Source organism: Plenodomus lingam (genome assembly GCF_022343315.1).
Source record: "Plenodomus lingam strain CAN1 chromosome Unknown contig_19, whole genome shotgun sequence".
Lineage (NCBI taxonomy): Eukaryota > Fungi > Ascomycota > Dothideomycetes > Pleosporales > Leptosphaeriaceae > Plenodomus > Plenodomus lingam.
The window spans coordinates 1,683-22,852 of NW_027093936.1; the positions used below are offsets into that span (position 1 = coordinate 1,683).

At 49.8% G+C, this 21,170-nt stretch overlaps 7 protein-coding genes across 7 annotated transcripts; 4 read left to right on the top strand and 3 right to left on the bottom strand.

Moving 5' to 3' along the window:
* Nucleotides 1–2,410: 2,410 nt before the first annotated feature.
* Nucleotides 2,411–2,845, top strand: IAQ61_004021 (uncharacterized protein; the record flags this gene model as incomplete). The annotated part of the gene is made up of 1 exon (XM_066096170.1): nucleotides 2,411–2,845. The coding sequence occupies one exon, from the start codon at nucleotides 2,411–2,413 to the stop codon at nucleotides 2,843–2,845; it is 435 nt and encodes a 144-aa protein (XP_065953488.1).
* Nucleotides 2,846–3,720: 875 nt separating this feature from the next.
* Nucleotides 3,721–8,659, bottom strand: IAQ61_004022 (uncharacterized protein; the record flags this gene model as incomplete). Its single annotated transcript, XM_003838624.1, has 3 exons — nucleotides 3,721–7,763; nucleotides 7,822–8,269; nucleotides 8,324–8,659. 3 exons carry the CDS (start codon nucleotides 8,657–8,659, stop codon nucleotides 3,721–3,723), a joined length of 4,827 nt encoding a protein of 1,608 aa, XP_003838672.1.
* Nucleotides 8,660–9,119: 460 nt separating this feature from the next.
* IAQ61_004023 (uncharacterized protein) lies at nucleotides 9,120–10,073 on the top strand (the record flags this gene model as incomplete). The annotated part of the gene is made up of 1 exon (XM_003838625.1): nucleotides 9,120–10,073. One exon carries the CDS (start codon nucleotides 9,120–9,122, stop codon nucleotides 10,071–10,073), a length of 954 nt encoding a protein of 317 aa, XP_003838673.1.
* Nucleotides 10,074–11,667: 1,594 nt separating this feature from the next.
* IAQ61_004024 (uncharacterized protein) lies at nucleotides 11,668–13,233 on the top strand (the record flags this gene model as incomplete). Its single annotated transcript, XM_003838626.2, has 2 exons — nucleotides 11,668–12,408; nucleotides 12,484–13,233. 2 exons carry the CDS (start codon nucleotides 11,668–11,670, stop codon nucleotides 13,231–13,233), a joined length of 1,491 nt encoding a protein of 496 aa, XP_003838674.2.
* Nucleotides 13,234–14,024: 791 nt separating this feature from the next.
* Nucleotides 14,025–16,067, bottom strand: IAQ61_004025 (uncharacterized protein; the record flags this gene model as incomplete). Its single annotated transcript, XM_003838627.2, has 1 exon — nucleotides 14,025–16,067. One exon carries the CDS (start codon nucleotides 16,065–16,067, stop codon nucleotides 14,025–14,027), a length of 2,043 nt encoding a protein of 680 aa, XP_003838675.2.
* Nucleotides 16,068–16,377: 310 nt separating this feature from the next.
* On the bottom strand, nucleotides 16,378–17,783 carry CYP3_2 (Peptidyl-prolyl cis-trans isomerase H; the record flags this gene model as incomplete). The annotated part of the gene is made up of 5 exons (XM_066096171.1): nucleotides 17,470–17,783; nucleotides 17,203–17,422; nucleotides 16,885–17,108; nucleotides 16,669–16,818; nucleotides 16,378–16,572 (listed from the first exon to the last, which is right to left on the bottom strand). Exons 2-5 carry the CDS (start codon nucleotides 17,255–17,257, stop codon nucleotides 16,378–16,380), a joined length of 624 nt encoding a protein of 207 aa, XP_065953489.1. The 5' UTR covers nucleotides 17,258–17,422; nucleotides 17,470–17,783.
* A 398-nt stretch (nucleotides 17,784–18,181) lies between these two features.
* Nucleotides 18,182–21,071, top strand: IAQ61_004027 (uncharacterized protein). Its single transcript, XM_003838629.2, has 2 exons — nucleotides 18,182–19,252; nucleotides 19,315–21,071. Exons 1-2 carry the CDS (start codon nucleotides 19,110–19,112, stop codon nucleotides 20,477–20,479), a joined length of 1,308 nt encoding a protein of 435 aa, XP_003838677.1. The 5' UTR covers nucleotides 18,182–19,109; the 3' UTR covers nucleotides 20,480–21,071.
* The last annotated feature ends 99 nt before the right edge of the window (nucleotides 21,072–21,170 follow it).

Genomic DNA, 21,170 nt, shown 5'->3' on the forward strand with positions numbered 1-21,170 from the left:
TGCCCTTCTACCAGCTCGTGGTTCCTATTGCGGAGGTACAGCCAGAAGGGAAGAGAGTGAAGACGAAGACGAAGACGAAGAAGAAGAAGGAGAAGAAGACTAAAGCTGTATTTGTTGCTTGTCTACGAAGAGCGCTATAAAGGCAACATATATTATCTTGTATACACGTGTACGCTAAGTTACGGCACATTTATCATGTGATTATTAAAGCCTAACATTAGCTCTTCCAACATAATTTCCCTCCATCAGAGTTAGTTTGGGGAGCGTCTTTGCAGGTAAAACAGGTGCTAGCTGGTGCACCAGCTTTCGTGCATAGGCTGTGAAAGGTATCTCCATCAATCCCTACCTCTTTATTAGGGAGTTGTAGCTAAGCTTATCTTAGACTATTATAGCTATACTACATTAGAAGACAACACTTACATAGGGGCCGCCGTGTTCAGGGCCTGGCTTATGAGCTATCCAGTATCCTCCATTTGGCTGAGCTATTCAATAGTATTAACGCAAGTTAAGGATACAAAGTGTTAATTAGGGAGGAAGCGCACCTAATTGGAGCTTATTATTGCACTGAAGTGCAAGTCCAACAGTTGCACCAAGGTGGATGCCTCCCGCTCTCTTTTTCTCACAGGCACAATACTGGTGCTTGTCGGCTGCAGTAAGGGGCCTTGCAACTGTAGTTAGCAAAGGCTATAACTACAACAGTTCCCTTAGGCCATAAATACGTACCAGAGGAGGCTAAGAGACGATAGCACGATGGCGGGGAGATACATGGTGATACTCCAGGTGAAAGGTTAGGCAAACAGAGTTGTATCGTAAGTGGTACTTTGGATGAAGCTTAAATTCTCTTAAGATATATATATTTAGGATTAATACCAAGGACGCGCGTGACATATCAAACACATATTAAACACTTAAAAGGCAATTAATATTGTTTCATGCCTTATTTAGCGTTATTTAAAACTCTAGGCATAATAACATGCTAATATAATTATGCAAGGTAATTATATGAATAGGACCGATGCGGGATAGAGACACACATGGTCACATACCTATGACTTCCTACATTAGATCTAAAGACAAGCTAATAGATTAGTATTTTAAGAATTAAGTAGATAGACCCAAAGCATTCGTTAAATAGAACCTATCGTAATATTCTGTCGCATGCAGCAGATAAGGCAAAAGTGGACACACCTACCCTACTAGACCCCTTTGTGGGATATATACAGTTAGGTATTAGTTTAATATTAATATTTTAATAACTATACAGGAACGTAGCGTCATAAATTATGTAGTACGTATTAGGTTTGATTACTATTATAGGAGCATATATATATATAGTATATAAATAATACCTATATATTAAGTCTAATTATAAGCTAAAAAATCTATTATATTATAAGAATTAAATAAATACTTACGCGATGTTAGTCATAAATAGCTTGGTTTCATCTAGTACTAATAGGGAAAGTGCTGATTCTTCTTACTATAATAGAGTAATTATCCTCGCGCTTACTAGTGTAACAAGGTAGGCGCCCTGCCTATGAAATGAATACTACGTCATCTCCCCTGTCTGTACCAATTCGGCCATGGTCTAAAAGGTACGCACAAGAATACTTAAGCTAAGTAATCCTTACATAGTATAATATATATATCTTAGCTAAGCTTAGCCTAAGATAATAGTGCTAGACCCTAGCGCCAACCCATGAACCTTGTTCAAGTCTAGCCTAGGCATCTAGTAAGCGCTAGCTATTTTAGCCTAGCCTTGTTACAACTAGTCTATATTAACTACCTAGCAAATTACTACCTAGCGCTATATGTTTTATGTAAAAATATATATAAGTATAAATATATAATCTAGAATATCTAGAGTAAGATTATAGTAGTGTAAGAGGTAGAGTAGGATTAAGTTTAGTAAAGAGTATAGGTTATTAAATATATAATACATCTATTTATATCTAATATACTTATATATAATATGTAGTATAAAGGGTGTAATAGTTAAATAGATTATAATCTATTATTATAGTTTGTTATACAACTTAATATACTATAAAATAAAGATCTATTAACTAAAATTAGCCTTAGAGGAGAGATCTACCTTATACGCTGTGTAAACTAATATAAAACAAGCAAAGGTAACTTAGGTATTAAGACGCGATTATAGGTATATAAGGCGTTAGCCTAGAAGGCTACAAGAAGATTTGTAACACATATTTTAGGTTCATCTACTCTACTTTCAATCATGCATTCAATATCTATCCTCTTTTTATTCGTTACAATAGCATTTTGCTTACCTGCCTCTAACGAGTTATCATTATTGGGCCCACGAGGTTTACTTGACGCATGTTTTGGAGTTAGCACGTCACGCGTTGTGGACCTTTATATTACCTTTCCACAGGCCACCATCCAACAAATGCAAGATTATGAATTCGCGCCTGAGGCTGGTCAGAATATACCTTCCCAAGTGCTAGTTCCATTTAACGCATTCCGACCTGATAGTCAACATACAATTCAATCGCGCGGCTGGAGAAGTCCAGTAGTAAATGGCCGTTTTTCAGTAACCGTCGAAATTCTGTATCAGGCCGCTGGCGTCAACTTGGCTGTTACTTTAGCAGCCGCAGCTATCAATCCTAACAGAGATGATGATCTTAGAGGGACATATACCACTGGATCTACCATCCCACAGGGAGAAGGATCAGCATTGGTTCGATTAGAAAACCTTCCTGACGGCCAATATGAATACAGTTTAGGAGGAAGTTGGGTTATAGGTAAGGATTGTCTAGAAATAACATATCTTACCCCTAAGCTAACTACTAGTAAGTCCCACTTGGTGGCTAAAATAGTGTAGTGGAGCGTTTGTTACGGTTAAGGTAGAGTGTGCTTAATGCAAGGTATAAAGGAGTGTTTATTTGTATTTCTATAAAGGACTTTTAGAGCCTTCCTATATACTCTTTTGTATACCTAGAGTGTAGTATATTAGGCTATGATAGGGCTATATTAGGCTATTACGTGAAGTTTTAGTAGGGTTATAGTATAAGGATCTTAGTAGCTATAATATAAAGTAGCTAGTGTTAGGATAAAATAGTTAGTTCTTAGGAACACTATAGCTTATAGGTAAGTTACTTATCCTACTATAATAGTACTAAACCTATACCCTATAATAGCTGTCGCATAGACTAAAATAGGGCACAAGTAATTACTAATACCCTACCTTATAACATAATATATATAGTAGGATATTAATTAGATAGTAATATTATACTAATAGCCTATATATTATACTATATTTCTAGTAGAAAATAACCCTAAATAGGATTATAGAGGAAATTAGAAATATTTACACTACTATAGGTTCTGTAGGGGATGCTATAGTTACTATAGAGGGTTCTAAGAATACTATTTCTATTTTAGAACAATCTAGACTAGTATAGTTACTATAGCGGGGTATAAAGTTCTTATAGGGACGTATGCTTTATTATAGGGAGTAGATGCTATAATTATAGATACCTTAGTCACGTGTAATCCTTATATAGGCTTAGCCCCTTACTAGTGCTTGCCTATAGATAGCTCCTATCCTCCTAGATTAGGACAATATAATCACATTACACATCGCATTTAGGCCCTTATCGTTAGACACTGCACGGTATTTGAAATACGGCACAATATACGATTGTCGCACTACGGCAGATGAATTACGATCCGCTTACCTATTACTACAACTTTTCATGTTGAACCTTCAATTATACAAAGTCGACAACGCAACGTCATTAGCGGTACGCCCTGACCGGTACCAGTACCTGCCGCCCCATCCTTGACCTCTGCGTCTAAACAACCGATATGCCACAAATGCCTACACCCAAACAACACCAACTTGCCAGACTCCCCTTGTCCTGACCCGGAAACCCCAAGCTCTGCCTCACTAGGCCTCTTCCCTTTGCCCTTCGTTCCAATTCCACCCTCGCTCTCTTCCTTTACCATCCTCCTTCTCTCCCTCTCGCCCTCGCGTTTCTCCCAGCTTTCCCATATGCCTGTCCCAGCCCCGGGCCCCCAGGCTCTCATCCGACAGCCTTCGCAGACCTGGCCGCGCGGCCTCCAGCCACAAATCCTAAGCTCATTGATCTCAGCAACGTGTTCGAAGGACTCTTTATCTAAGAAGCGATTTGTCAGACTGAGAATCGTCTCCTCAAAGGTGTACGCCGCGAAGATTTCCGTGAGGACCGAACGCAGATGCGATAGCGAGGGCGAGTATGTTTGTGTCGCGCGGGCCAGGAAGCAGCGCAGGATGCGGAGAAAGGAGGGGTTAGACTGGGCATGAATTTGCCTGTGGCGAAGTGCTGGTAGAATAGGTGTGGCGTGCGGATGGGCAGAAGTAGTAGCTTTTTGCTTTGTAGGAGTAGTCGTAGATGCAAGGAGGGCGGAGAACACCTGTTGGACCGAAGTGCGAAGTGTGGAAACTATGCGTGCAGTGTCGATTGTGGGGGAACTGGTCGGTTTGATAGACGTGATTGCATCATTGAATGATCCGACAGCACAAAAAGTTTCGCGGATGAGGCGTACTGCAGTATCGATGAGCTCGAGCCATAATACCTCATCTAGGACGAGATCTGACTCGCAAATCCCGCCGTAGGCAGATCTTCGGTGGTCAATCTGAGACTCCGGATCTCGCTCTATTGCACAGGTCTGTCCTTGACATAGCCAGATGCCAACCTTGACATACTTTTGTATATCATCAATCAAGTCGAGGATTGCCTCCTCAGAGTTGGAAACATCGGGCGTGTCTGTTGCCGCAGTGATTAGCCCGATCAAAGCAGTCTCCAGAGTCAAAACGTGCTTGACGAGGCGGTCCATGGCATTTTGTACTAGGCCATCGCGAGCCATGAGTGTCACTGCCGCATCAATAGCTCCGCTCTTCTCTAGAGCTGGAAGCACTGGCTCGAGTCTTAGATCACCTGACTTCAGTGAACTGACGAAACCTGCGACGTGCGAGCTATTGTAAGTACACATGAGCTGGACATAACGCTCCATGAAATGAGATGGTAGCGTCTCGTCCACAGAAGCAACATCGACATGGCGTGACTGCTCGGGTTCAATCAGTGCTTCCAAGTAGCGGTACTGCACATCTGCGTCGCCCTCGAGAGCCATCAAAACATCATTTAAGAGCTCGGGTGAGGATTGTTTAAGCATAGCTGCGGTTCGCGCGGCATCTATCCCTGCGAATTCAGTCGCGCGGTGAGTGATAATGGCTGTGACCTCGTTAATCTGCTTCTTCGTCAGGGCTTTTTCTGGCCGCAAGAGCTCGGTAACACAATCGAACACAGCGCTCCGGTCCTCAGTGTCATCCAGGTATGTTTCGAGCAGCTTGGCATATTGCTGCGCACCTCGGTAGACTGACTTGAGCACCCGATGAAACCTGGCATGCTCAAATAGTGGAACAAGGCTTTGGGGATTGGGCGGATGATAGATGGAAAGCAAATACTCTACAGAGAGTTGACAGTCTTCCTTAATAGCCTCCGTTGGATAATGGCAGAGCCCCACGAGCACCTTGTGTAACGAGGTCCCTGGAAGCATGATATGTTGTGGGTACTTGGGCAAATTGCGCGCAACAAACATGTAGAAGTAAATGATGTCTTCAGGATCGAAGTTTCCGGGCGTCATGATGCCAAAGAGGATGCTGATGATATACTGGCGCGTTGGTGTGAACGTTGAGCCATACTGGACGCCGTTGCCATCATCACCGCTTGCAAGATCCTGTTCGCCGTTGAGAAAGCCATCTTCGAATGCTTCATTCAACATGCTCATAAAACTCGATGCATCAAAGTCCAGAACAAGTTGTAGGTATGGAAAGGGCGGTTCAGTCTCTCCATAATTTCGTGTCAAGATAACTGTGCCTGAGCCGGGTGGCCATCGAACATTCTTCCCTGAGAATAAGAAGCGGTACATATCCTTCTTAGCACTAAAGGCATGCTCATCTTCCATTAAGACGCCGGCAGGATATATTCGTCCGGTAAAAGTATATGCGAGGTACGCGAATATCTTTCTTGCTGATGACAAATAAATGTTATCACGTTCTTTCACGTCGTGATCCACGAGCTTGATGAGTTCGAGTATGTTGGTCAGGGGCGTAATGTAGTCGCCAATAGCACGAGTCCATACATAAATCAGTGCATCATAAAGAACGTACTGCTGGCATAATGTAGTGACCTGGTGTATATCCATCGTATCCGTACTTAGTTGACAGATCATCTCCTCAAGCTGAATAGCGCGGTTTGCTGATGCATAGAAGGTGATAAGCTCCTTGAGTACGTTTGGTGGTACGGCGATGATCTCTCCTGCCAGGATGTAGGGCTCCAGAGTCTCAAGGAAGGCTTTCTCTGCAGATGCTTCCTGAAAGGCGTCAAAGACATCTTCGAAAAGAAATTCCAGCTCTTGCATGGCGATCAATGCTGCAAAGACTACTTCGGCTAGCTCTTTGAACCGCTGCTCCCGAGCTTCGTGATCACAATCATCATTACGTGCGAAGGTGTACTTCATTGATGCAGTAATCATTTCGATAAGCTTTTCCTGGACAAGGGCATGTCGTGCATTATCGTCCTCAGGTAGTCCGACCGTCAGTTTGTCCGTGTCGCCGATATAGTATGATGTCGCAAGACTAATGGCCGAAATGAAATCACCGTCTTCCATGAATGCTAGTAATCGGTCGGCCCAGTTTGACAAGGTACCAATTGACAGATCGTTGAAGCCTAATAGGAAGAGTCGTCCCTTATAGGCTCGAAAGCTCATGTAGAAGGCATCGGCCACAACGCCATGCAACGAGCCATCGTTCTGGTCGAGTTGTTCTATGGCAGAATTCAGTTGCCGTGAGAAAAGATCTGAGTGATATATGTGCTTTTGCAATAGATCGAATGAATCCGTCACGCGTAGTTTAGTGTCTTCAAGGATTACTAGCCGTTGGCTGATAGTGAGTACTCCTAAGACTGAGCGGCTGAGCCATTGAATGCCCACAATAGCTTCGTCCGCTTTCCATCGATTGCGTGCTTGGAAATGGAGTTCAGGTGGCTTTTCCTTTTCCGAGGCGGGCGCGAGAGTAGCCTCGACATCAAGTATCGTCAGGACGTTGGACCATGAGTACGCGAGTTTTGTCTTTGAAACAGACTTTCTAGTATCATTGAAAGGGGTCTTGAGTTTGACAGCTGGAAACCATGCTAGGCATCCGCTCAGAGTACCATGGGGTGTAACGTCTTTTGGGCGGGGCGCTTTATGTTGAGTTTGAGCGATCGGGGTTGTTGACACGATGACCAGGAGATACGGGGTCAACATGGCTGTGAGACCCATGTCATCTGTCGGCTGCTCTATATTGCCTAAAGGCAATGGGGCAAATGCAAGTACCGAACTCGATTTGCGCGGTTTTTCCATCGACTTTGCCGAAAGCGGGTATCTTCCAAGAATCCGAGAAGTCTTCACGGTTCGCGCAATTGCCCCCAGTCCACGTGTCGCCAGATGGGAGAAGGCCATACCCGCATCGTCTGCTGATACTAGAGCCGTATGCCTAGTTCCCAAGAACCCAATGTGGAGAATTGCAGCACCTGATACATGGCTATCTGACTTCTTGTCGTCAAGCCTCGCTCGGTCTAGGGGCGGTATGTGAATGAAAGGATTCGCTGGTTTCGCCAACTCCCACGTGAAAATATGACCTGTGGCATGTCCGCCAGCAACAGTAGAATGGTCGGCAGAAGTTGAAAGTGCGGTGATAGGGCCGCATTCAACGGCTATGTGAATTTTATCATGTGAGCCGAACGTCTCGTTTCAGCGTGGATGGGAACTCACCCTTGGTGCCCGGCCCAATAATAGACTTGAGTGTTTGCTGATAATCAAAGACCAAGATAAAGCCCTTTGACGTCCCTATCACCAATGAAACCGTGACATTGAGACAGGTGGGTCGGCCAAAGTTGCGCCTGCCCACTTCCGAGAAGAGCTGTGTCGTGATCCTTTTCAGCTTTGTCCATCGCACAACTTCCCAGGGAGCTTGCGTTGTGTCTATGTCCAGTCCGCCTCCATCCGTAAGCTGTCGAAACACGGGGTTGCTAGATACAGAGGACTGGCGTGAGCTTGGGGACAAGAAGGATGGCGATTGGACGCGCGGTGAAGCTCGTGGCGAAGGCGAGAGGCGTGATGAGAAGCGGCGTTCGAATGGCTGGAGAGAATTCGGTCGGTGCGCTCGCAGTGAAGCATGTGATGCGGGTATACTGCTGCCGGGCGACGACAATCTCGAACCCTACAGGAATCAGGCGGTGTCAAGAGAAATTGTAATAATGCTTTCATGACCTACCTGAATGGATGGTGTGTCGTCCGGAATGGAAGCAGATTGTGGACTCTCTGGTCGCTCGACTCTAGGTCTTGATGATGCCTCTGACACCGACTCATGCTCATCTGGTACCGGTAGAGGTATGCTCTTAGTTCTGGCAAAGGTTAAGCCGTCAACGCTGCTGCCTATGACTTGACGCTCGAATTGAGAGTTGTCGTTTCCATTCGGGTTCAGGGTCGCTTCGTCTCGGCCATCATCATCCAGCTGGGTTGATTCGTGGTCTGCGCCATGTCCAATGTCTGTCTCGTCTTCCTGGTCATTGCGAGCGCTGGAGTGGCTCTCCCCTGAATCTGAGCTCATGAGGCTCTTGATCTACCCAGCATCCCTTCATACAATTAGGATCTGAGTATCGTGCGATGGCTATTGATTGTGATGTGCGTCTAGATCATGCCTAGGTCCAACGACAACATGGACCTACGTCGAGATAGGCGGCCGCGGGGGTGCTCGGGTGCGCGTGGCAGGAGATGCTGATGCCAGACGTTCGAGTTGGGTGAGATGGAAGTTTAGATGACAGCGCGCAGATGGACGAGGGCATCGGCTTCAGCTTCAGCTTCAGGGACTATGGCTTATATGCTACCGGTACTTGTCGAGTTGCTCCGCGCCGACGGCAGTTCACAGCTAAGGAAGGTTGACCAGGCGGGAATAGAGTACAGCCAGACGGTCCAAGCTTGGAACGTCATGGATCTGGGCACCACTTAGTGTCTGTCACTACAACGACAACTACACCAGACACTGTCACTGTCCCTCCACACTCCCACAAATGCCAGTCGGACCACGACTTCCTCCTCATCTCACGAAACGAGGTCGCGACGACGATGACGACGTCGAGCGCGCATCCAGTCCGGAATCAGGCGACAAGCGGCGCCGCGTCCAAGGCCCAGTATCGCCACCTTCCGCTCCCCCATCGTGTGGCACTCTAGGCCCTTCACTGCCCCCAAGCCTCGAGTCGCATGCCAGCGATTCCAACAATAGCCATAGCAATGTTGGCCCTGCGCATCCACAGCCCTCGGAACCTGCGCGCATAGTCGGCCCAGCACCACCACCCGCCCCACTCGATCAACGGCCAGCACATGTCGCCGAAAACGACGATTCTGACAGCAGCGAGGATGAATTTGGCCCTGCTCCACCACCTCCAGATGGCGCCTACATTAGCCGTGGCAATCGCAGCTCGCCGGCAGCTCAATCTGCATTCGACACGGACCCTCGATTCAGCGAAGCACCCAAGCGCGCACAACGCGACGAATGGATGACCCTCCCTCCCACGCAAGACGATCTCGCCGCACGCATGGACCCCACAAAGATGCGCGCTCGAAAATTCAATTCGACCAAGGGCGCAGCAGGTAGCGGTGCCATGAGCAGTGCCTGGACCGAGACTCCCGAGCAAAAGCTCAAACGGCTACAAAACGAAGCCTTGGGTATCGCTGCACCTTCCAATGCGCCTGTAGGAAATGTGAAGTCGAAGCACAGTGAAGAGGAGGAGCGGAGGGCGCGCAAGATGAAGGAAAAGATCGATGCGGCGAGAGGCAAGAGTCTGGTTGAACAGCATCAGGAGAAAGGCGAAGGCAAGGAGAAGGAAGATGATCCGAGCAAACGCGCATTCGACTACGAGAAGGATATGGCGGTCAGTGGGACGGTGAGCCACAAACAGCGGAGGGAAATGTTGAATAAAAGCAAAGGTTTTAGCGATCGGTTCAGTAGTGGGAGCTTCTTATGAACAACGCAACTTGGATTCATACTCGATCACACGTTCACGTCTCATGAGCATTTATTGTCAGTTCAGCTACCGAGGTTCGCGCAAGTACAAAGCCTTGACTGGAGAGATTTGGGATTACTACCCATAGTTGAGTATAGTATACTAATACTGGTAACAGCTGCAACGATGCATCTTATCATTCACAATAAATCTCCCGGTTCTTCAATGCTTTCACTGCCTCGAAGTGCGTCATCCTGAAATGGATCACACCGTCCTGGCGATTAGCTACCCACAAGAATGACAAATGCGAGGCTGTGTGGGGAAGGATTCTCCTGGTCCGAATTTGAGGTATAGCAATCTTGAAAAGGGTGTAGCCTTGTGTCATGGGAACCTAGAGATCCCTCAAGCTGAATTTGCTGTCGTTCGAAGCCAAGGTCGTAATGAGGTACTCTGTGCTCTTCTGAGGATCATGAAGGCGTAATTTCGCAGCATACATGGTTGGTTTGTGAGAACTCGAAATTGGTCCACAAGCTGACGTGAGCGATCTGCTGCACCAGGTGTCTACATAGTATGTATGACTCTGCATCGGAGTGTCCTTGGGTGTTTGACCACCTGTACCCAGCTAAGGTTCAAGGTTACTCTGAGTTCCAAGGTTAGGGGCCGGCGGGAAAGACTCCGGTAACGCCAAGCCCCTACCCACCTCAGCACAAGAGCTCATTCGGGGCGGGAATCCTAACCTGTCACAGACACAAACAGGAGAGTTTGACGAAACTAACGAACAGTAAGTAGAAGCCTGTACCTACTTTTTCCATCATGTTTTAGACAACAAGATACTTTTCAAAACTTGTAGCCCTCACATTGCAACCCGCCACCGCGGTCTGTGTATCTACCACTGTCCTTACCTATCACCCTGACCGAAGATTGGCCTTGTGCCAGTAGGGCGTAAAACAACTCCCATGATCAGCAGGCAAATCCAAAGGCAGGGCCGTCTGTGGGCCGGTGTAGAAAGACACGGATACACAATGCGCTTCAATCCGATGAGACGGAATGCTGCATTCATGGCATGTTGTGGCGATGGTCATCCCCCCCTCCCCCAAAAGAAAAATAAGGCCAGTCAATGGATTCGCAGTCTGGAACATCTTATGCAGAAAGGAATGTTGATAAGATTAGTGCCATCCTACAAGATCAAGCAAATCGATCCAGGCGGCTAGGAAGACCAATGATCCCTGGTCAAACGGATATGTGGTCCGTTCCACGACTCCACGAAAGACAGGGTTGGTGAGGTTATCATTCAAGAGTCTAAGCTCGAGGGGAGATCTCCGTGTCGCAATCTGAATGACAGCCGACGGCCTCATCGTTACTGGTCCCTGCAAATACCCGAAATTCACCAAGCTGCACCAAGCAACATTTGGCGCCTAGTTTCTGGAAATCCGTAGATATTGACAAGACTCAGCAGCCTTGGGCACCGCTTGGTCATTTCCACAGGTTCAATTCGCAATCTTGGTGGTACTGTTCGTGGTGCATCCTGCCACTTTGTCAACTACAATATCATGCCTGGCAATTTCTCGTATCGATCTTGCAAATTCTTCTCCTCTGATTGCTTCTACCCCACATGATGCTGGTCAATCCGGCACGGTTGACATCCTGCTCGCGAGCGTCTCTGCTGACATACCTCGGACTCACGGCTGCCCTTTTCTTCTTTTTAAAACAGACCAACTCATCCTTCTTTGTCCATCTCAGATATGACAAGGACGCGGCGGCTTCGAAAGCTTTTACTTCAAAACTTATACCCTTCTGGCAGGATCTCGCCAAGTCTCTGGAAGATGCGAGACCATCATCTCCACCAGTTGGAGAGCCAGCCGTTCCCATGTCCGCGCACGATCGCGAATGGGAGCCCCTAAAGAAGAAAGAAAGACCAGAAAGGCTGAACCTGACGCTGGAAACCAAAACCGAACTCATGCAAGCCCATCGTCGAATGAGACTTGCTGTCAAACAACTGGCTCCAAACCTGCCAGTTGGCCAAGAAACAGGCATCGTTACAACTGGCGGCATTGAGCAATTCCCTGTCCTACTCGTATCTCTCCGCATGCTGCGTCGGACGGGATGCAACCTTCCAGTGCAGGTCTTTGTGGGCGACCAGGAAGAACACAATCAAGTGCGCTCTACTTGTGAGGGAGTCCTTCGGACCCTCAATGCGCGATGCTTCATCGTCTCGGACGTTTATTCCAAGGCTGCTGCAGCCACTCCAAGTCACTACCAGTTCAAGGTCCTTGCCATGCTCTTTTCTTCCTTCAGGCACATGCTTTTTCTCGATGCGGACTCGATGCCTGCGCAAGATCCAACACCGCTTTTCAACGTATGTACTACGATGATCTTTATCATCATCATCATCGTCGTCGTCGTCATGGGCACACCTGCTAATGCAATCTAGTCCTCGCCATACACTACACATGGCCTCGTCACATGGCCTGATTTTCACGCCAATACAGCATCGGCCAGTTTCTATCACATAGCTGGCCTTCCCGTGCCGCCCATCACCCGTGGATCAGAATCAGGCCAAATGCTACTGAACAAGCATGTCCATCGTGAAAGTCTGCTCATGATGGTCTACTACAACTACTACGGACCCGAGTATTACTATACCCTGCAGGCTCAGGGCGGGCCAGGCCAAGGCGACAAAGAGACCTTCGTCGCCGCTGCCCTAGCCGCCAATGCCCCATTCTACGCCGTCAAGACGCCCATTCGCGCCCTGGGCTTCCACCGAGACGGGCAATTCATCTTTGCCGGCGCGGCGCAAGCAGATCCCATCGAGGACGCGCAGTACGACCCGCCAGCACCGAATCCCATGCTACCAAACTACCAGTGGACAAAGACGGACAAATATCGTTCTGGAGAGATTGGAGCAAGAAAGGCCAGGGCCTTCTTCGTCCACACCGTGTCCGACCATTCCAAGATCAACCCCACAAAGGTTCTTCGGATTGGGGGAAAGGCTTGGGAGGCCAATGGCAAGCAGCATCGCATCTGGGGTGAGGAAAAGTCGTTGCTGGATGTTTTTGGGTATGATGTGGAGAAGAGGATGTGGGAATGTGTAGGGATGGAGGCATGTAGAATAGACCAGGAGTTATGCGGGGATGTGAAGAGCTATTACGAAACCGTATTCGGAATGAAAATGCACATGTAGAAAGTCTGAGCATGTACGACACATATTTTCAATCGTAGTTCTTTTTTTCAACATGTCGTCTGCTACCTACTCTCGCAGCGGGCAATGCATGTGCACAATCTGCAAGGCTGCTCGCTAGCCAACACAGTAGCAAGCAAGTAGCATCACGATTCCGATCAGAGCGAACAAGGAGACTCTAGTGTCCACAGAGGTAGATCAAGTTCCTCCATCTCGTTGTCACATTATATAGACTATATAGACAGGCATAGGAGTTACAGTACCAGCTCGGAAACCAGCGATTAGTATGAGATTTCACCGTCCATGAACGGAAATGTATGCATGACACACTTGCACCTCAAACAACCACAGTTCCAGTCGTGCGTATTCCCACGTTTCCGCATCGCATCGCACACGTCATGTCCGCATCGACCAGATTACACCGCCATGAGAACAGGAGGAAGTAATTGGCAAAAGATATACTTACAAGCTGTTCAGCCAAGCAAGTTGGAAACCAGAAATGCGTGAACCGTGCAGCACGACAAGGCAGACACCACGCAGACGATGGGAGGGAAATTCAAGGTCAAGGTCGGAATCATTATCAAAGAGTTCATTATCTACGCTTGGCTAGACCAGAAAACCAGGCCTAGAAGCAGTGTTCACAGTGCTGAAAAGAGAGAAAAAAAAGACAGAGCGCCTGGATGCAACACAAATCGCTGAGGAATGCTTGAATGTGTCCTTTTGAGTCCGTCAAAACGCCCCGTGAGTAACCGTGTCGTTTTGAAGTTGGAGAAAACGAAAAGGGAGGAGGGACGTTATAGACTAGCTTCTGTGCTGCCGTCGTCCAGGTCATCATGGGGTGTCAAATCCTTTGTCCCACCTTCCTCGTCAGAGCTCTCCCCGTCTACACTGCTATCCGTCTCGTCGTCATCTTCCTCTTCGTCATCGTCATCGTCCTCCTCCTTCTCAACAGGCATACCAGGCACAGGTTTCCACTGCACATAATCGCTCTCAACCCACCTCTTACTCTTCGGCAGCACATAGGGGTCAAACGGAAAATACGCATCCATAAGAAAGGTCTGTTCGCCGCGCTTGCCCGTCAGCGCCGTCTCGCGCCCTCCAATACCATCGAGGTAGCCGCTCGCCATACTCCGCGCCAGACGAACGCGCTTGTTTGTTTCGATGAGCGGGTAGATGTACATGAAACGCAGGTGGTGCGCCATGCGCGCAAACTGCGATACAATTGTCGGCGCACAGATCTTGAGCGGGTTGAGGCGGCAAAAAATATTTCGGCGAAGGACTTCTTGCACGGATGAGTGCCATGTGAAGTCGCCCTCGTGGTAGATGATGTCCTCGTCAGTGGGCGGCGTGTCATCTGGGGTGATGATGAGGTCGCGCCAGCGGAAGCAAAATGTGTAGATGAGTGCCTGTGAAATGGCGTAATAGGTACTGTAGCGGCGGAGATCGGGGCCTTTGCATAAGGGTTCGTGGGTTATGCGCAGTGCTTCGAGGTGGTAGCAAAGAAGGTCGAACACGTCTCGTACTACTTCCCGGGAAACGTGGGCGCCGCGCGCGATAAACGACGCAAGGTAGGCCGCTGCGCTCGCGCGCATGAGTTGTGGACGGCCTTGGTCAAAGGCAAGATGCGAACAACAACCTGCAAACCGGTTGATGAGATCTGAGGAAGTTTGAGAGAAATGGAAGAGGACGAATTGTGTATGGCGGGAGCGATAGGTGGGGAGGATGATGTTTGCGAATTGAGAGAGAAGGGATTCGAAGATTTCGTCAATTGCCAAAAGATTGCCCTTTTCGAATATGGAGTCGTAGTATGCAAATTGGACATCCATGATATTGTCCAGTTTGCGCATGAGCTCTTTGATCTGCTTGACGCGCGCTTCTTCTGGATCGAGACTCTCTTCGCTGGAGACGGAGCCATTGTCGCTAAGATCATCATCGTCGTCTTCGGCGTCGTTGATGGCATCGCCTACGAGACGCTCATCGACGTCATCATCCAAGTCTTCCATGTCTACTTGCATCTGAACGTCGATCTTGACCAGCTTCTCCGTGACAAGTGAGAGAATCTCGCCCTTGATCTCTGGCGCATACTCGCTGACTTTGAGTATGTTGCGGATGAACTCGACGTGCGTTTTTGCGTCATCGTCGGAGAATGGGAATGTGTGTGTGATGACGGGGGCGAGGAAGGTGCTGGCCATGGGGCTGTGTCGTAGGATGGACTTGAGCGTCTCGTGCACTCGAGTCTGGAGGCGGACTCGCTGAACAGGAGGGTCGTCTTGCTGCCGGGCATTTACTGGGGGAGGGTTGAGGAACATGCTGACAAGCATCTGGAGAATAGTGGACATGTAACCAGTCTGGACTGACAGCAGCGAGCGGAGGAAGTGGCGGTACGAGCGTACAAAGTGCTCATTGCGTGCAATCCAGCTGCAATCGATGACAGCGTGTACGAGACCCTTGCAGCTGTGGTCGAGAAGGGGCGCATGGTTGCTGAGGGCGATGAGGTACTTTTGCAACAGGCCGGTAAGAGGGGCATCCTTGGAGGTGGGTGCTTCCCTGAACAGGCCCTTGAGCCCATCGTAGGCCGCCTTTTCCCCCGCACCGTGTTTCTCCATCGCCCTCCGTACTTCCTCGCCCACCAGTTCCAGGCTCTTGTCCTTGTCGTCGCTCAGGATGCGCACATCCACATCAGGATCAAACGTCACCCGGCGGCGTTTCAGCTGGCTCGATGGGGCGTTGTTTTCTGCGTCGGACGAGCTGTCGGCGTGTCTACGCTTGAGGCTGCCACCAACGCTCGGGACGACGGTGCCAAGCGCTGCCCTTTCCGTTGAGGCAAGAGAGACCATGTTGAAGTTGAAGTGCAAGAGGTGGTTGGAAGAGTCGGTGGCTACATTTGAGCAGGCGCAACGGTGACGCGGGAATTCGACGTTGGTTGGCGGTGTTTGTGGGCGGGAAGAGAAAAAGTGAAGGCGAGGGCGGGGATGGCCGCACGCGACGGTCTCGTAGGTGGGTGAGACTTTTCAATGGGTCCCAGATTATGTCAGCAAGCTTTTTTATTCTTCACTGCGAACCATGGTGCAAGACTTCAAGTTGGATGATTGCACTCGCCCACATGTCGCAACTAGGTAGATAATAGCTGGGCTTCCTCTTTACTGCTCACATCTCACCACATTGCGCAATTGTGACATCTTGCATCGGCTTGCCCTCGGGGTTTGACACTGTCCTCGTGTTCTCAATCTTGGTGACCACATCCATGCCCTCGATGACTTTGCCAAACACGACATGCTTTCCATTCAGATGGGGTGTTCCATTCTTGGCGGTGATGATGAAGAACTGACAGCCGTTGGTGTTCTGGTCCAAGCATTAGCCATGATACGCGGATGCAACATGCCAGATTGGGACGGGGACAGATGAACGAGACCTGAGACGGAGATTTGACAAACGTACCGGCCCAGAATTTGCCATGGAGAGCAGTCCTGGTTTGTCGTGTGGCAGGGTGAAATTTTCGTCGGCAAACTTCTCTGTGCCCCAGATGGTGCGTGAGCCAGTGCCATTATTGTTGATGAAGTCGCCGCCTTGGATCATGAAGCCTTTGATCTAGGTAGTCGTGTCAGTGATGACATGGCTTGGATGCTGTCTAGGTAGATAGGGAGCTTCGCCTACCACACGATGAAACTTGCTCCCCTTGTAGCCTTGCGGCTGGCCTCGACTGTTTTTCGTCTCGCCAGTGCAGAATTGACGGAAATTCTCTGCGGTCTTGGGCACGACGTTTTGGAAAAGTTCAAACTTGATTCGACCCAATTTCTCGCCTGCGGGAAACCGGTCAGTCTGAGCATATCCCAGAGTCAATCTTGTTGTTGGTTTTGTTGGTTTGTTTGTTTGTTGTACTGGCTGCTGTAGGGTGTGATGCGCAGTCGCAGTCACATGGGGAACTGGGGTGGGGAGAGAATAGGTAATCTCTGTCCAAGGTAGTCTACGCACCTCCTAGAGTGATGTCAAAGAAGACAATTGGATTTTCCTCGGCAGGCTCAGCCATGGTTGGGTTGACGATTGCGGGCAGGGCAGGGCAGGGCAGGGCAGGGCAGATGCAGATGCAGATGCAGATAGGTATGGGCGGATCGTGGAGCCGTTAGCTTGAGTTGATGGGTATGTGCTAGGGCTAGAGTACTGTAGTCAGTACGGATGGGTGTGTAGATGATTGCTGTTGTCGGTAAGTAATTGGTAAGCCAGTGTGTAGAGTAGATGTACCGACTACCTATCTTGGCGAGTGTTCAGTGTAGATTGAGCGGCAAAGCGGGAACGAGTTCGGGTGGCAGTTGGAGTGAGTCGCTTGACTTGCTTTGAGTTTGCCGCGACTTTACCAGGTACAGCAAGACGAAGCAAGGTGATTGGGAGTAGAGTACGACATGCAAGTACTAGAGTAAGTGTAAGCTGCTTGGTGGAGACATTGACTTGACTCAGCTCCGGCCTGCTTTGGGCTAACTGCAAACAGCTAGGTAGTTTCTGGGGTAGAGTAGAGTAAGAATGCAGATGCAACAGCGATCAGAGAGAATGGGTTTTGGTGGTATACCGATAGTACTCTGGACAGGTAGAGTAGACAGTCAGTAAGGACCGGTAACTGGAGTAGCGAGTGTCACAATCAGGTACGGTACCGATGGTAGGATGATCTTACCAACATCTCTCTCTGCTATCGTCATATCCCGCACCATGTTGCCCATTGTTTTCGCGATTCGAACGAAGCCCGTGATGAGTTTCATGGTTGGATCCCCCACGCAAACCTACCTTGCAAACAATGTAATCTGAAACAGTCGATAAGCGGATACTGTGTAGTAGGCATCCATCTAGAGTATTGTATGCGACGGCCCGCAGAGACTCTGCCAGGTTTGAGGCTGATGCGCCGTGTGATCCATCCCCCCCCCCTTCAAGGCCGACAACACCCACCCACACCACGATGCACACACGCGCATGCAAAGTACAATGATTGCAGGCTCAATGGATCTGCACAATGGCGATTCGACTGGTTCCACTTTGATCGCTTGAGTCGGGCCCCTCCCCTCTTCCTTCCCCCATGCTTGCAGGGCCCTCGAACCTTGGAAGTTGCTAGCCTTCCTTTGTCACCCACAGTCTCTCTCTCTCTCTCTCTCTCCCTCTCTCCCTCTCTCCCTCTCTCCCTCTCTCCCTCTCTCCCTCTCTCCCTCTCTCTTTCATCCCCTTCTCACCATTCACCTCGATTGTACCATACTCCTCCTCACTGCAGCAGCGACTGCCATTAATACACGCTGCACACTGCACCCAGGACCGCGAGGCGTAGCCCTCGGCGACTGACAGACTGACAGACTGACAGACTGACAGCAAACACCAACAATACTACTCCACCTACTCTACCATACTGTGCCTGTAACCAATACATCCATAACTTATCCCATCCACCTGGAGTATATAATCTACCGTACAGCCCGCATGGGTTGATCGCAGCCCATTGGTGATCCCCGCCGCTACGGACAAGAGCTATTCGTTGGATTTCATCGCCATTCCGGCAGTCGCACATCGCCCTCTTGCTTGGCTAGCCCGGCCAGCCGACACTCGACGTTCGCTCGCTCGCCCGCCCGCCTCGCCACGCCTCCAACAAGTGGTGCCGTCACCATCGACAAGTCTTCCACCCGCTACTCTACGCCGACGCCCCCCATTGTGTCCGCCACAACCGCCTCGAATTCATCGCTGCAATCGCTGCAAAACTCGTCGCGCGTGCGCCTGCTATTGTCTTGCTCGACTACATCACCTTTGCTTTCTGACCACCGTCTTGTCTCACGCCGACAGACACACAAACAGACTGCCCGTCCTCTCTGCTAGACACATGGAACAGTAGATGGTAGCCTCCGCTTTCAACCATGTCTACCGCCTCGACTGCCGATCCCGCGCCTACCCAGCCGCCTCAGGGCAACCAGGGCAATGGCAATTCTGGTGGACCTACCAGCTCGCCCCTGCTGTTCTTCGTCGCACTAGGTTTTGGTGTCGTCTTCACAAACCTGTGGTATGTCGGCAATCATTAGTAAGCCCCGTGGTGATGGTTGTGCTGACAAACAAACCCTTCAGGATCATCGTCGGTGTCAAATACTGCTTCCGCTATAATCGTCGCCGCGCCGCTGCCGCAAATGGCCAAATCGAGCCCATCGACCTCACGGCCATGCCTCGTCCGCATCGAAGGCGACGGGAAAAGAAGCTCATGACCATGGAGGAAGTCAACGAGCGCTTCCCCCTGATCAAGTACAAGATGTGGAAGTCCAGTCGTGAGACACAAGGGCTGCCATCGAGTGGAGGCATAGCAACCGCACCGCAGAGCAGAGCCGGAAGCCTCAAGGATGTCGAGGGTATCATTTCAGCAAAGGAGGAAGGCTCTAGCCCACGGCCTGACACGGCGCTCTCCATGGCTCGCGAGGATCATGCTGCCACGACCACGCCTGCGCCCAAGACATCACCACGGGCAAGCGTAGATAGGAAAGAAGGCGTAGACAACGCTCCAGTCAAGCAGAGGGATGGAGAGAAGTCGCCTACGAAGACAGAGGTCTCCGAGACTACGCATACCCCCACCCCCAACGCCAACGTCCGCGAACGAGAAGACGACTCGGACGACGATGACGACCCCATTGCCACAGCTGCTGCTCCAGAAATGCTCGCTGATCCTGGTGACACCTGCGCCATCTGTATCGACACGCTAGAAGACGATGACGACGTCCGTGGACTAGCTTGTGGCCATGCCTTCCACGCTAGCTGTGTCGACCCTTGGCTCACCAGCCGACGAGCCTGCTGCCCGCTTTGTAAAGCAGACTACTACATCCCCAAGCCCCGCCCAGAAGGCGAAACCGAGCCTGCCAGCGGTCGTCGCTCCGTCGCGGTCCTCGCCTCACCGCAGGCCGTCTGGACGACCACACGAGGCAACCCTTTTTCACGCTCCCGCGTCGTCATCATGAATAACCAGGCTAGCCCAGCAAGTCAGACGACGGAGCGTACCGACCGCTTTGGGCGATTGAGAGGGCCCATTCGTCCGGGGCGCGCCGGTTTAGATAACGGGACGACAACGACTCAGCTGGCGGAACAAGTTAGTGGGACATCGACCTGGCGACCAAGATTCCACATTGCTCGTCCCCAAGGTCCTACACTCTCCAACTGGTTCGGACGGAACCCCAACGCTACCAATGAGTCGAGTGCATCGCCACCCTCACAAGTCACGCCCGGTCAGCTCGAAGCTGGTAACCGGTAGTCACGTTGCATCGTCAATGGACCGCACATGGGACGCAAAGCGCTCTTATGACACTGACGACACTCCGCAACTACCACCACCACTATCCTCTCACTCGTCCCTCGTTTATCGCGTAGGCTACCAGGATTTTCAGTCTTCTCTCCACCTCCACCGCACTCTTGGCGCAATGCATGGGATTCCTGTTGTTGCGAATGTTCAAGTCTTGAAATCTGCCCCTTTCTTGTCTGTCTACTTACCCCGCGTGGTGTGGGGACCTTGTACAGTTTTGCTTTGCATCATACCCTTCCTCCCTCCCCTCTCTTCCCTTCCCCCTCCCTCCTCGGGACTCCACATTGAGCGGGTGAGCGAGAGTGGGTGTATATGATTGCTTGGATGAGAGGGGCAGGGATGGTTTGCGTTTACATACTCTATCACATTTGGGATGCATGCTTGGCCATGTATCCAGTCGAATGGTATAGTATAGTATAGTATAGTATAGTACAGATTTATACATGGGGATGGCAAGGAATCGGATGGTGTTAGGTGGATATAGGACGGGCTCGGATTGGAGTTGTTGCTTAGAGATACCATGCCATGTTATTTACACTTTTACATTTATTGTACTCGACTTTGCTTGACTGTGTTGTATTACATACCATGCCATCTAAAACCCAGTGTAGACCATCTCTAAAGTCATACCACACCACTTATA